At 30.0% G+C, this 15679-nt stretch overlaps 2 protein-coding genes across 5 annotated transcripts; one reads left to right on the forward strand and one right to left on the reverse strand.

Annotated features, from left to right (window-relative positions):
- The first annotated feature begins 5595 nt into the window (after nt 1-5595).
- Nucleotides 5596-9029, forward strand: LOC124836772 (Protein phosphatase 2C family protein). 3 transcript variants are annotated; one of them, XM_088106919.1, is made up of 6 exons: nt 5596-5848; nt 5958-6144; nt 6666-7023; nt 7134-7410; nt 8267-8421; nt 8516-9029. In XM_088106919.1, exons 3-6 carry the CDS (start codon nt 6730-6732, stop codon nt 8651-8653), a joined length of 864 nt encoding a protein of 287 aa, XP_087963045.1. In that variant the 5' UTR covers nt 5596-5848; nt 5958-6144; nt 6666-6729; the 3' UTR covers nt 8654-9029. The 3 variants fall into 3 exon arrangements, with proteins under 3 accessions (XP_087963045.1, XP_087963046.1, XP_047167927.1); XM_088106920.1 differs by having other exon boundaries at nt 5597-5848; nt 6038-6144; nt 6784-7023; XM_047311971.2 differs by having other exon boundaries at nt 5598-5848; nt 5987-6144; nt 6784-7023.
- Nucleotides 9030-11187: 2158 nt separating this feature from the next.
- LOC124836765 (5'-adenylylsulfate reductase-like 4) lies at nt 11188-15142 on the reverse strand. 2 transcript variants are annotated; one of them, XM_088106921.1, is made up of 5 exons: nt 14528-14763; nt 14235-14422; nt 14029-14153; nt 11651-12090; nt 11188-11547 (listed from the first exon to the last, which is right to left on the reverse strand). In XM_088106921.1, exons 1-5 carry the CDS (start codon nt 14732-14734, stop codon nt 11491-11493), a joined length of 1017 nt encoding a protein of 338 aa, XP_087963047.1. In that variant the 5' UTR covers nt 14735-14763; the 3' UTR covers nt 11188-11490. The 2 variants fall into 2 exon arrangements, with proteins under 2 accessions (XP_087963047.1, XP_047167920.1); XM_047311964.2 differs by having other exon boundaries at nt 11188-12090; nt 14528-15142.
- Nucleotides 15143-15679: the final 537 nt, after the last annotated feature.

The raw sequence follows: 15679 nt of genomic DNA on the forward strand, positions 1-15679 counted from the left end.
AAGGTGAGGATTATTAGGGTGGAGCCCTCTTATGCAAATGCAATGGCGTTGTCATTCCATCATCATCAAAGAGTGATTTTGGACCAGGTTGGAGGATTTGTAGATGGTGTAGCTGTTGGGATTTGCACCTAACTTACGTCATTTCAATTTTTTTAAAATATTTACATAGTGCAGCCTCTTCAAACGTGCCACGTATTCATCAAACTGCACAGCTCACTCAGGTTTGGCCACAGTGACATTTGCACCGTTATGTTTTTAACGGCGTAAGCGAAAATGACCGGATTGAACATTTTTTAACGAAATATGGAGTCTTACTGAACTTTTTAAAAGATAGAATCACTTTGAACCAAACCACTCAGGTTTGGCCACAGTGGCATTTGCACCGTTATATATATTACAAGTGACTTGGGTCCAATTTGACTCATATTTTAAAAAATTAATTTTTTTCCAATCCAACCTAACTCAAATTCAAGTTACTTTACAAGTTGAAATCTCTTTTGATATCTGAATATTAATTTGTTGGTAAAATTTATAATGAGTATTTTGTCAATAAATTTTTTATTGTGGTATTTACATTATAAATACCTAGAGTATTTACTCTAAAAAAGTGAAAGATTTGTAATATTAATAATAGTTGTAATTAAATAATAATTGAAAAAACACTAAAATGTAATTTTTTACTATTTTAAGCAAATTTAATCAATTAATATAATCATTAAAACATGATTTAACCGTACTCACTATGAATAGCTTACTTTTTTTTTACAATTATCATTACTCTTTTATTTTTCAATTACTTTCAAAAAATTTAGAGACTTTTCACTAACATATGTTGTGAAGATAATATACTAGAACAGGTACGACAGTTTTATTTATTTAGATCTAAGGTATCTATAGATGAAACCTATTGCCTCAAATATAAGGCATGAAATCTTATTATATATTTTTATGTGCTTCTATAGTTAATACATTAAATCTTATATCCTAAATCAAATAGGTTTTCTTGAGTAGGAATATATAGATATAATGGAATAGTCAAATTTAGACTAATTCAACGTTGATCAATGATCCTATAGTTTTGATTAAAAGCTTTGAACTACTTTATGAAGGCACAAAGAAAATTGATCCATTTTCAATTAAATTAACATTAATGTTTATTATAATATGTGCTAATAAAAAGTCCATGATTTTCATCTCAAAATAAAAAATTAGGTATTCGATGTTTCCTATGTGTGTTAACTTAAACTAAGGCACAAATACACTAACAAGTCGCAACAACGTCCAAACGAGGAGTTCAGTTAGTAAACGACAACTAAATATTACTTTAGTAATAGTTGTGTCAGATTTCATTCTCCTATTTATATATACTTTTCAATTGAATTATAAACTACTTTTGTATTTGTAAATTTGTAGAACAAGATATACTGTTATTTTTTATGGGGGAAGATAAACACATGTTTATTAAACTAATAATTTAATTGAAAGTGGATTTCCACATAATTTATATTTATAAAAAAATATAAATAAAGTTATCTGATATATTATTTATATAAATTAAAATTGACATAATTTATACTGTAAAATAATCTTAAATAATGATTAATTTAATAACAAAAAATAAATAATCACGGGCCAATTTAAATACTAATTTATAAATTAAAAATTATTGCTAATGAAAATAATTTTTTATTATAAATAAATAATAATAATGGATTTGTGAATTGTATGTTAATTGGCTTTTAATTAATTAATTAAAAATAAATTCTTTTAAAAGTTAAAACTTTAGTAATTAATGTTATTAATGAGTTTAAAAACCAATTCATTGATTATAAATTTTTATTTATAATAGAAACTATTTTAAGTACCAATAATATTTATTTTATAAATTAGTATATAAATATTTATTTAAGAATTTTCTTATAGTATACTGAATTATTTAATTTAACATAAATAATTATAATATTATAAAATTATAATTTATCTATTAGATTAAAAAAACTTATTATTTTATATAAATGAGTGACAATCTAACATAAAAAAATAATGTTTAAAAAAGTTAGAAAATCTCCTATTATAAAACCCATTTTACATGAACTTTCTAATAACTTATGCTCACTTTTAGTTCAAACACGAGCTCTTAATTTATTTTGGTAGGTCGTAAAATGAATTTCACATTTTCATATTTTTATTTTTTATTTTTTATTACAAATTAAAATTACAGAATACTAATTTGTATCGTACACGAACCGTATTATCTATTATATATTTCAAAATATTATTCTTTAGCCCAGTCTTTATTCAACTTTTAGTATTTTTAAGATAAATATTTAAAAAAAAAATTGTAAAGAAAAAATTTGATTATCTAAGAATATGATTTGATGTTAATTTTTTTTGTGAATTAGACTCATCTGTCGTTGATAGAGTGCCTTCTAATATTTTTTTCTAAAAATCCATATTAAAAACATTTGTTGTTAAATTACTACGATCGAAATATTAAATCACATTGACACTGTTTAAAATAATACATAATATAATTTGATAAATTTTATAATAATAAAGTCTTAATATATAATTTAATAAATTAAATTCAAAACAATATAATTTCATAATCCAACTTTCAGAACACTAATGTTTAAAATAATTCTTTTAATAACAAGACATTCACAAATGAGTTATATATATATATATATATATTATGTTACCTTTAATACAATGACATATTTTTGTTATGAAAGACAAAAATATAAAAAATATAAATTTATAGAAAATGTATCCAATAAAAATTATTTATCAAAAGGATATTTCTAAAAGAAAACACATTCAAGTTATACTAATAAAAGACGAATAAAAAATTATTTTTAGAGGTATGCATAAGCGCAGTTATAACGGGTCATCCTATTCAACCCAATCCAACCCACCATGGATTGATCATTTAGTGAGTCAACCCAACCCAGTTCATTTATTAGTAAATTGAAAAAATTCAAATTCGGTTTAGTCCTTACAGGTTGGTTCATAGTTCACTTAATTACAACTTTTTTTTAAAATAAAAAAAATTATAATTTTTTTGTAATTTAAATTTAAATAATTTCACTCTAAAATGATATTAAACAAAAACAATTCAAAATAAAAAAATTAACATACAACTTAAATGTAATCCAAAAGCAAATACAAAAAACGAATAAATAAGTTTATCGTGATAATTTTTTGTATCACTTATCCATTTATAAGATTAGACTTGAATGGATAAATTTATAATATTTTACTTTCTTAAAATATCATTTCCTTTATTCTCATTTTCAATACAATAAAAAATGTTAACTAATAATATTAAGACATAAAATAATAATTAATTAAATTAAATTAGGTAGGTTGGTAAATCAACTCGACTCACCATAAGTTCAATCCAGATGAACTGGATTGAAAATTAACCAGTATAAAAAAATTTCACTTTATTTAAACCCAACATGGCCCAAATCGTGGTGAGTCGAGTTGACATATGGGTTCTAACCTATTTTGAGAACACCAGCATCAAAATATGATATGCAAGTGAATCGATTGAATTAAACTTATACTTAGTTGGTAAAAAAGTTTAACTAATTTATTTAAAAATAAAATAATAAGAGTTTGAACCTCAATTATTTACAACTTAATTAATTTTTAATAAAAAATTCTGAAATTATTTCTCGGTTTTACTGATATAACATTTAGAAATTATTTTAATATCAATCTGTTGATAAAAATATGCATAAATTTCTTTAGAAAAATGATTCATATGTATATAAATAGAGATAGTAGTTTTCACAAATTCAACTCATTAATTAATAAAAATCCAAACTTTGAAACCAATATACATTTATACAACTTTTAGTTTGTTTGTTTCTGAGTTTAAACCATAATAATTTAACTTATTTAAAACCTGTATAAAAGTTTTTAACATCATTTTAATTATAACAAAAATAAACACATTTTAACAATGTTGTTAGGATTGATGACATTCAAGAATCATAATACCCAACATTGAAATATTCCTGGTTTACCAACCACTGTTTATAAAATTTCCTTAAATATCGAATTTAGTTTTAGCACAAATTGACCATTGACCTCCCTAGTTTAAATATTACAATCAATGTTGATTACAAAATTGTAAGACATCAAACACTGCTGCTCTAATATCTATAATATAATAACAATACGCACGGCTTTTGGTAATATTTTTGTTTTTGTTTCTTTTTATAGTTTTATAGTATCGCTTTTAATTGACTTTTTATTTTCATAATGCAGAAGAAACTATATTTTATTTATCTATAGTTTATGACAATTTAATAATTATAATCAATTTTGATAACTGTTTTTTGTCTTTATATCATTTCTACCGTTTTTACCCTTTGTACAGTCTCATTATATCACTCTTATTTTCATTAACCTATTCTTTTTATATTTTCATAATCAGTATACTGCTATTTTTATTTTATTTTTTATTTATAGTATTATATAAAAAGGTTTCTTTTATACATTTTCTTTTTATTTTACCTTTTAAAAAATAATTTTTAAATTGAAATAATTATCTCATTAATTTATCTTTTACCTGATTTTTTAATTTAAATATTTTTCTATTTGACTATTTTTTTAAAATTTACTTTTTTATAACTAAAATAACTATCCATAATAAAAAATTATTTATAACAAAATTGTAAAAAATGTTTATATTTACTTTATAATTTAATAATAATTTAATAATTTGATCATAAAAAAAATAAACACATATACATATTCTTTTAAAACATTTTCACTCTTTTTATAGTCTTACCATATCACTTTTATTTTCATTAACCAAAATTTATGTTTCTATAAATTAAAAAAATAAAAATGCCACAAATATAATTTTAATTTTTTAAAGTAAGGACTATTATAGTAATAATTAAACTTTTAATTATATTTATTATTCTTTATTATCATTAAAACAGGGAAACAAGAATACAGTATCATATAAAAGTAAAACAGAATACAGTATCATATAAAAGTAAAACAGAAGTTTTAAATAGAAAGGAAAGTTAATGGTAAAGTTAATTTGAGTCATTGTAAAGACCATAAATATTTTATTTAATTACAATAATATATTAACTGTTAATCTGAAACGATTAAAAAATATATAAAAAAAAGGATATATAAGTTAAGAAGTGTGTAACACGACGGAATGTATTTAACAGGAGAATGATAGACACACACAATGCAAAACCGCGTAAGTCTCACTATAATGTTAATTTTTTCTTACAATTGCTTTAATGTTAAACAAAATCATTACATATATGTTAAGATTAAAAAATAATATAATAAAAATAATAAAATATGATACGATACAATATAATATAATATTCATTACAGGATCCGGGTGGTTTTTAAATTAGGAATCATAGTTTCTTTCTGAAGAGGGAAATAAATTTCTGACTAAGCTTTTTTAAAGAAAGAAATAAAGATGGTTATTTTATAATATAGTGGAAAACTAGAAAAGTCAACAAGAAAGAAGTCATTGGTATGTGCTTCTGAACCCTTTTTCCTTGCCAACAGAGAAATATAATTTTTTTTTTCGTCTTTGAGAAGCTTAAGGTTCCCGAAACGGTTACATAATAATATCATAACAGAGAAACAAACATAGGCATCATACGATTCCTTACTGTCTCACACACAACACAACCTTCAAAAATTTATCACTTTGCTTTATTTATGTTCTCCCTCTCCCATTCATCTCACTCGCTTCTGTAATTCAGCTTTCGCAAACTACCAAGACAAACCGCATGGACTATCCCACTCCAACTGCAAGTTCAATCCTTTCTCAATTTTGATTGGACCGGTGAGCTTAGATTCCTTGTTAGCTCACTTTTTCCTTTTCTTCTGTCACTGCTTCGTGTAGTGGTTTTTCTGGGTTTCGGGTTGTTCTTTAAAATTCTGTTTTTTTTTAGAATTGTCTTTGGGTTCTTTTATCATACAGATTGTGATTCCGGAACCCGGAAGTGGGTTTCTTTTGAAATTTGGATTCAAGGTGTCAGCCAAGAGGTTTGTGCTGAGAATTGGTTGAAGTAGCTGCTCAAATTTTCATTCTTTTCATTCATGGATAAGTTGTGCTGTTTTAAGGCTTCCTACTCTCAGGTAAGAATGTAACTTGTGCTCTTAGTAGTCTCGAGCTTACGCTTGAAACGTTATATGTTGTATATTGAGTTTGGTGGAAACTATATGGCTGTGTTCCTACTTTTTGTTGGTCACTGGCTTCGGGGGAAACTCGAATTATCTGACCAAATTTCAGTGTTGTGAATTCTTCATTATTGCGTTACAATAGTTATGTTGGAATCCTGTATTTGTTGTATTTGGAAGGAGAGCGGTTCACTCTTTCCTGTCAGTCTGCCCTGTCTGAATCTAGAATTTTAGTGTATCAAATTTGCTTGGCTGGTAATGTAAATTTGTTATCCTACGCATGTTTTGTCTGCATCCTCGTTTTTATTGGGATTAGAAATCTGTCTTTTGGGATGACCAGGAAATAAACTGATTCAGTGATTAATTTTAGAAGACAACTAGCCTAGAAGTTTTTAATTTAGCGTGAAGATGCATCCAATAAAACATTTTTTTGTTTGGTCATTCCAAGAACTCTGAAAGGTTCTATTTGTGTTTGATAGGGGGTTGTTAATGCAATGAAGGCGGCTTTGTTATGCAATCAAATACTTATCCTACCTTCTACATATGTCACCTGTACTAGCAGGACTATTCAATATCTTTGTGTTGGTTGCTTTACAGCTTGTAGCAGCACGTTCTTCATCCAGCACTGGTAAGGGGAAAAATCATGAAGGCTCAATAAAGTATGGTTTCAGCCTTGTAAAAGGGAAAGCTAATCACCCAATGGAGGATTATCATGTTGCCAAGTTTGCTCAGATAAAAGACAATGAATTGGGTTTATTTGCTATCTATGATGGCCATTTGGGTGACCGTGTGCCTGCCTACTTACAGAAACATTTGTTTACCAACATTCTGCGGGAGGTTGGTTGAAACTCTTTCGTGTTCTGAAAAATAATGAATATATTTTCAGTATTTGAGATCAAAATTCAGGGTGGAATTGTTACGTTGTTCTAATTCATCTAATACCCCAGGAGGAATTTTGGGAAGACCCCACTCTTTCCATCTCAAAAGCTTACGAGATCACAGATCAGGAAATTCTATCAAACAGTTCTGACCTTGGGCGTGGTGGATCAACAGCCGTAACTGCTATATTGATCAATGGGCGAAGGTTATGGATAGCTAATGTTGGAGACTCACGAGCTGTTCTTTCTAGAAAAGGTCAAGCTTTACAAATGACTATAGACCACGAGCCAAACATGGAACGAGGCAGCATTGAGAATAGAGGTGGCTTTGTCTCTAATTTGCCAGGTACTTTAAAGCTTCCATTCCAATATTTCAATTTTTGGAGTCTATGTGCCTTTGCATTCTTGTATGGATCTTCACTTTTTGTTTAATTTGTAGCTCCCATTTGATGGTAGAAAGAGTGTCTTCTCACTATTATTATTATACTCTAGAGAAGGGGCTTGAATTTGTCTTTTGATGTCAAATAAGACAAAGCAAATTAACGATGAATTCAAGCAATTAGATTAATTAACCTTGCAGAACAATATTCTCCTTAGTTTGTGATTCTCTTTCTGAATTCTAGTCATTTAATATGCTATAGAATGAATTTGAAAGTATATGAGTTCAAGTACTTTTATAAATCACAACTAAATTCGAGTGCATATTTTTTTATGGTCTTCTGTAGATTGCATACTGCTTTGTGACTGCTGTTTTACTTGGAAAAGAATTTTGCGTGGTAGGAGCTTTCTATTTTAACATGAAAGTTTGTTGTACCCTTATTTGATCTAATTTTTCCTTTTACGGGGCTGTGGGGAGGTTATGGAAGTAATTCCTGAAGTATCCAAATAGAAAAGTAATTTCTTACAAATTTGTAAGCATTCCATAAAAGGTTTCTGAGAAATTTTCTTTTTCTTTATTTTCCTGTAACCATATGTCCAAAAGTCAAGAGATTTTTACTGATGGAAATTAACTGTATTCAAGTGCTAATATCAAAGAACTGCAACAACACCAATGAACTTAATATTTTTTTTGTCTTGACTGTGAAATCACCACTAAAATAGTGGTTACTGAATGCTTGTGGTTTTAGTGAGACTACACTTTTGACAGCACAAAGTCACCATAACATAGATACTCAATGTAACATTAATGATGATGATGCAAGGTGATGTGCCTAGAGTAAATGGACAACTTGCTGTTTCTCGAGCATTTGGTGACAAGAGTCTCAAGTCACATTTGCGATCAGACCCTGACGTGCAGAACACTGACATAGATGTTGATACTGAGATTCTAATAATTGCAAGTGATGGACTTTGGAAGGTGAAACAATAGTGTATTGTTGTTTTCATGGTTCTAGCTTTTAGAAGTTCAATATAAAATCGAAACAAGACTTTATTCGCATGTGATAAACCAGGTAATGACTAATCAAGACGCTGTGGATATTGCTAGAAGATCGAAAGACCCACAGAAGGCAGCTAAGCAACTTACTGCTGAAGCATTAAAAAGAGATAGTAAAGATGATATATCTTGTGTTGTGGTTAAATTCAGGTGATGGTATCTTTCAAACCAAGTGTCCTATTGGGGTGCAGTTTATAGCAAGCAATAAAGGTACATTCTATGAAATGGTCCAGACCAAACAACATATATTACATGATGTTTGGGTTAGTCCTTAACTTTTCTGAATAGGTAATTTTCCATGGAAAATAGAAGGGTTTATCAAGCTCTAAAATTGCTTTCTTTTATCAGATTTTGTGGTTTGAGAATGTTTTTCATTTGTTTCTGCAAAAGTGTGATTGCTCAGAGTCTGCTGTATATTGTCTTTTGATTCTTCATAAAAGACCTAGCGGCTGTGTAAAAGACGAATATGCTTTTAGTTATCGATTGGGGTATAGTGAGTGCTAGGATGATTGGTCCTATTCACGGTTGTATTCCACATTCTTTGATAGACATCAACCCTTTTTCCTTTGTTCCATTTTTTTTTTCAAATGATAGGTTCCCAAAGACTGTCATTCAATGAACAAAAACATCTTTGATTCTTAGTGCATGTGAAAACTAAAATATGAGGACATTCCATTGCCACAAAAAAATAATGAACACCAAAACTGAGATTAATTATCATGGCGTTTGGTATTCATAATGTTTTTTATCTTTCCTGAAAATTATATTTCTTAAGTGTCATGTTCTTTTAAACCTTGTTTTCTATATTGTATGATTGCTTAAAAGATTTTTGAACATGTTAGTCAAATGTTTCACTGGTATGGCTAAAGCTGTACCTTATGTGCGAGATTGAACTCTCACCCTTTTCACGAAAGTGCTCAAATAGGGAAATGGTTTAAAGTTCACATGTTATCACTATTAATGTAAAGTTTTGTATATTTTAACAACTTTTTTATAAAGTGTCACTGTTTTATTGGCTGGTATATTTGAAACAGATCAATCACAAATTACTACGTATTTTGATGTAAAAAAGTTGTAAAAAAAAGTTGTTAAAGAGGCTTTTTTTTCTTTTGTATACTATCAACTAACGAGAAATCCTTTTCATTTTTTTAATAAATTATTATAAAATCAATAAACTTACACTGATAAAATTGAAAGCAAATATAATAAATAAACCTTTATATTCATATCCTACTCTTCAATGTAACATTTTTATATTTATTACTTAAACAAAAGTCTCTGACAAACCTTCCCTTTAGTTTACAAATTAAAGGCTTTGAAAAACATCAACATAACATAAAATATGTTGTTCGTGGTTTTATTTGAAATGTCATGGGGGTTTTGAAACTTCGGCAAATATCTGAAATAAATTTCACCATTAATATTAAGATACATCCTAATTATATTCAACCGTTCAAAATTAATTTTATCAATTTAAATGGAATACTTAATCTATGCATTGTTTTGATGATGTAAACGTAATTTATCCTATCATTAATATACAAACTGGCTAATAATTTATTAACCATTTTTTTAATCAATTGTTAAAGACAAATTTGACTTTTCTTTATATAAATTTTTCATTTGAGTGAATTTTGGAATGATAATCCACTTTATTTTTATTACTTACCTTTTTTTGATGTATTTTTAGGGAAGTGCTGCAGTATATTCGATTTTAACATGTTGAGATTGCTCTCTATAATGATTTGGCATGCCGAATGAGGAATAAATTTATCACGTGTGATAAATTTATTAATTTGTATAACAATCATCTTAGAAGTAAAACAATTAATAATTTGTACGGTTGATATTTTAAAATATATATATAATATATATATATATATATATATATATATATTTATATTCTGAAGCAAACGAACCTACAATCATAATTGGCAATACTAAACTTATAGCATCGCATGAAGGTTTACTGTTATTAATCCTAGCACTGGAACTAACCTGAAAAAGGCGGTTCATTAATTTTGAGTGTTTTGTTAACTTTTCTTTCTTAATATAAACTTCACTTGAAGGCGGGCGACATATACAATGAAGAACAAACTCTTACAAAATCTAATTAATGAAAATCATCTTAAAACGCTAAAATTTTATTTCATCACGAATGCAAATGAATCTGTCTTGATTCTTTTTTTATGAAATCCTTAAGAATAAGAAAATGAGGGGATAAAAGAGAAATCTTATTATTCCCACCTGGTAGTAACATTCATTTACTTATAACTTCCTATAATTTTTTTATGTTTCTTGTTTTCCGATTTTACAAAAAAGAATCAAAAAAAACTTTTTAGATGTTCTAATAAATAGAATGAATTATTGTTTTTCGTCGATGATGTTAGCCCAGAATCCTTTTTTTGACTCTGTAAACTCTGTAATTCCACCATGGAGATCAATCAACATGCTATGATACAATGATATAAATTTGCAGGAAACTTTGCTTTCACTCACATTTTCTGTTTGCGGATTATAAACGATGACACTAAATGCAATACGTAGTTTAATCACATCAGATTGCAAATGCAAATGTTTATAAAGTGCGCTGACTCGTTCAGTCTCTTTCGTAAATATCAATAGTTTCTCCTGGGGAAAGGAATCAAAGAGACTGCTGAAGAATCTGATATAAATTACTTCTATATATGACAATTTAATCAGCTTACCACCAATCTTATTATTTTTGAACTACAAATAACACGCACCGAGTACATCAACAATGCATCAAAATAAGTATTATGCGGGATTTACAATAATTTCATTCCCAACAAAAATAAATTTATGAACTGATGATCAAAAGATTTGACCTTCAAGAAAACCTACAAGTCAAAGAATTGCAGATTTCAGCTCGAGTTGCTACATTTAAACTATACACATGTAAGTCTCAATCTTCAAGAATGCTGAATGAAGTATTTCTTGATCATATTGGACATTTAAGGGTCGATTACATTATTCAGTAACATAATTGACCTCACTAAGCACAAGATCCAAGGGTGAGAAGAGAAGATCATGAAAGAAAAGTACATGGCAGAACTTGCAGCCAAGACTTTCATAGGGTATATTCAAATCTCCAATATTTCAAGGACATCCGCTAGGTAAAATCAACTCATTGGTGCATCCCGCGGCTGCTACTTTCCTCTCCGATTGAAACGGTGGCTAGGGACTTGGATGCCCATGCTCTAGCATTCATTGCTCCTTCCTGCAGATTACTTCTCTTGCACGGCTCTTTCAAGCAGTTAAAAGACTGTATTAGCCGCTTCAAATAAATCAAAGGATGCTCCAGTAAGCTCCCTAATATAATATTTTGGATGACCCTTCTCCAAGCAAATTGAATACATATAAGCAGCGTAGGAAAAAAGTAGTATAGTAATCTCAAAACCACAAACGTAGTGGCCAGAGCCAAATACGTTTCCTGCCGCAGTAAATTTTCTGGAGATCTAGCCCATGAAAATGGACAACTTTCTGGCTCGGTGTTACCATGACTTTTATCAGTGGAAGAACGACCAATTTTCTCAAGTGATAGTTGATCGAGTGAATCAATCCTAATCCCTACAATGACAGCCAAAGAATGAACTAAATACAACAAAATAAGGAAAATAAAATGTGATACTGCAAAAAAAAAATGGAAAAGGATGTGCTACAGCATAACAGAACTACAAAATCTTGTTTTTATCAAACCACTTAAAAGAGGTAACGTACTTGGGACAGCAAAAATGATTTACCACAATGCCTCTCCTGGATATTAAAAAAGAACTTCCAAAATGCTAGGAATTTTCATTGGGGTTTTTAACCAAAAATAAAGAATCTAAATTTCCTACCCCAAAGAGCAAAGTTTTAAAATCAACAACCTCTTCAACCCTCTCTTAGGTCACGTTAAGGATGGTTTTTAATTGAAAGTTTCAAAAATTTATAAACTACAATCAATCTTTAGTTTTTAGAAAGTAGGTCTTAGATTAGGATATTTAGTTTTAAAAGTTCGTTTTTCCTAAATTTTAGTTTAAAGTTATGTTGGTGGTAGTGCTGACAACAAGGGTGTTAGTGTCAGTAAATGTGGTGACGACTTGTTGGACAATGTTAATCTAAGTACAACGAACCGGATCATAGAGCATTTTGTATTACAGGAGTCATTCTACGAGGTCTAAATTTAATTTTTGGGGGTTCCACTATACCCCATCACTTTCAAGACCCTTTTGCAATTTTTACTCCAATGCAAGAATCTTAGACCCACACTCTCATTAACGTTTTATTTGGTTGTTGGCTAAAGTGTATATTTGAAAGATATAAAAAAAAATTATTCTCATGACCAAGGTCTTATTTAAGAACTTAGATTCTTTTATGCAATGTCAACATACTCCAATGGGGAGATCTTATAAGACATAGGTCTTAATCTTATAACCCAGTGTATGAGACCCCTGCAATGGAGATGCTCTAGCAAAGTCCAAAACTCAACAAAACATTTTTGACACATTATCATAGAAAAATGACATCTTCCTTGCTAAATACACGTAACACCTTATCCAACCTCTAGTGCCACAATCACCATGTAACCATGGCTTCTTCAATCTCGGAATCATCATGATTGAGAGCAGCAGCATTATGTGTTTTTTAGTGTTTGTATTTTCTAACTTATTCTTCTATGAGCAAGAAGATCCAAGTTTGAAACAGGGTACACCGTGGCCTATGGGATTGACCATATCCCCCCTGCAATTTAAAACTCCTGATTCTGGAGTACTCCATTCAGTATCTAAGCATGTGCGCTTTCACGCCTGCACTCCCAAGCTGCAATGCAACAGTTTCCCTTCAAGTGAAATACATAGTAATCACTTGATTGTAGTAAAAGATTAAATAAGGTATGGCCAAAGTCTCTCATCAATCAAATTTTACTGTGGTTTCTGGGCCTAGCCACATAGGTTAAAATTCCCTAGTATTTTGAAGTTCTCATAGATTCTTTTATGGCATGTTGACTTTTTATGCCACCACACCCTCGAGACACAAAGGCTTCCCCCTTTCACATGAAAGAAACGGTGATAAAATTTACAGATTCTTTTAATGCAGTACAATACAATAAGCCACAGCCAAAGTATGCCAATGATTGAATATTAAAATTCAATCTTAAAACCAAAACCAAACTGTCTACATGATTCAACAAATTGAATACAACCTATCTCCCTTTGTGTCAAATAAATCTCTCGAATCTTTCATGGGATCATGTTCGGAAATCAGATGTTATCGTAATCATGCTTGTGCTTTGATGTAGATTTTGGAACCTTTATATACGGATTAATCACTATGATCAAATTTAATTAAAACCCCATTGTGAATTGAATGAGTTAACATGTGCGAATCTCAATTAAAAGTTGAATGTACACTAGAAGATGAGTTAACATGTGCGAATCTCAATTAAAAGTTGAATGTACACTAGAAGACAGCACACAAATCCCAATGCATGGATAAGATAAGGAGTGGTAAAAAAATAGTGTGCCTCACCGGTAACATCATTGTAGAAACCAATGAGCGAAGCAAGTGTCCGAGAACCATGGTACCGAACCCGCATGGTAGAATTCAAAATGAACAGTGTAGGGAAACCATGGACACCATATTTGGACAGTATGCTGCAAGAATCGCATAGGCACTCAATTGAAAGAATACACAAACAAAAGAAAGAAACGAAGGCAAAAACGCAATAAACAAACCTCGGCCTAACCGAGGATTCTTCAATAGAAAAATGAGGAATGGAAGGGTGCAGTGCAGAGAGTACGGAGAAAACCGGTCTAAACACGCGCGAGAAAGGGCACCACGACGCATAGAAGAGCACAGCCACATACTCGTGATTATTCTTGTGAACCATATTCAGCGCCTTCTGCAAAGAAACCTCATCTCCCTGCTCATAAGCAATGCAAAGCTTCAATAACTAAATACAAATACTGTAATCGAAAAATTACAATAATACATTAGAAGAGAAAGAAAGAAAAAGAGGAAGAATTACCTCGGTGACGGCAATGGATCCAAGAGAATCGGGAAGAGGGCATGTGGAATCTGGAAACCCTAAGACGAAATCGAGAAGGGAATGAACGGGACAGACTGTGGCGGTGGTGGTGGTATGAGAAAACCTATGATGATGCGGTTGAGCGGTGGAAGAGAGGGTCCCACAGAGCAACACGGCGAAGACGATCTCCGATCCCCAAACCCTCATCCTTATCCCTTTCCCTTTCCCCGTTTCCCCTTAAGGGAGTGAGCAGAGCTGAGCAGAACAGAGCAGAAGAACAAAATCCAAATGGAAACCCTAATTCCGAAGCATGGATTTGAGATGAGCGAGGTGAAGGGAGAGATGGGTGACGTGCCTCAACCTTAGTGGACGCTTTTTTCTTTATTTTAATTTTTCTATTTTGTTTTAATTAGGGAGAGAGAGGAGAGTGATCGGTGATGGTGGTGGCAATGGGAGGGAATGGCATTACCATTTACCTTTTGGCACACTCACAGCTGAATCAGAATCAGACGACTCAACCCTAACTCTTCTTCTTTCCTTCATCGCCTTTGCGTTCCACGCTCCTACCACTTCTCTTTCTTTCTTTTATTAGATAAAACACAATCCTAACAATATTCTAAATTAATTTTTCTTGTTAATTTTATATAAGCTAAACCATAATTTTAAATAAGTCAATTTTACTTTTTTTTTCTTAATAAATGTCAATTATGCAAGATTTCATTTTATCTTCTTAGATTAATACTAACAGTGTCTTGCAGCTCAGAAAATTTTATTCTCGTATATGAATATCTAGCACGTGGTGGGTTCAAAACAAGATAAGTTTTTATTTGTTGTGATTCACAAACACGAGAAGATGTATTACAGTCTACGCCTTATGGCATCAAATAATATATATAATTTTACTTCGTAAAATTAAATACGCAAAACTTAAACAAACCACCAATTATTATAAGCCCTATTTTAATAACTGCAAAAATAATATATTAAATTTAAATATAATATTTATTTGTTATTTTTAAATGGTTATTTATTTATTACATATTGTATCACATGAACATCTAGTTAATTATTGATTAATCACATAATTCATAAACACGTTCAAATACTAAACAGATCAATTGATTATATATCATGTCAAAGTTCACATCTCAC

This window comes from Vigna umbellata, chromosome 2 (genome assembly GCF_029865625.1).
Source record: "Vigna umbellata cultivar VRB3 chromosome 2, Vumbellata_1.0, whole genome shotgun sequence".
NCBI lineage: Eukaryota > Viridiplantae > Streptophyta > Magnoliopsida > Fabales > Fabaceae > Vigna > Vigna umbellata.

Excerpts from the sequence above, each read along its gene's own strand:
- LOC124836772 (XM_088106919.1), top strand. The coding sequence starts at position 6,730 with ATGTCACCTGTACTAGCAGGACTATTCAATATCTTTGTGTTGGTTGCT. Across the intron at positions 7,411-8,266 it reads CTTTGTCTCTAATTTGCCAG|GTGATGTGCCTAGAGTAAAT; the intron begins GTACTTTAAAGC and ends TGATGATGCAAG. Across the intron at positions 8,422-8,515 it reads CAAGTGATGGACTTTGGAAG|GTAATGACTAATCAAGACGC; the intron begins GTGAAACAATAG and ends GTGATAAACCAG.
- LOC124836765 (XM_088106921.1), bottom strand. The coding sequence starts at position 14,734 with ATGAGGGTTTGGGGATCGGAGATCGTCTTCGCCGTGTTGCTCTGTGGG. Across the intron at positions 14,423-14,527 it reads GATCCATTGCCGTCACCGAG|GGAGATGAGGTTTCTTTGCA; the intron begins GTAATTCTTCCT and ends GCTTATGAGCAG. Across the intron at positions 11,548-11,650 it reads GCAGCCGCGGGATGCACCAA|CTTCTCTTCTCACCCTTGGA; the intron begins TGAGTTGATTTT and ends TTCTTTCATGAT.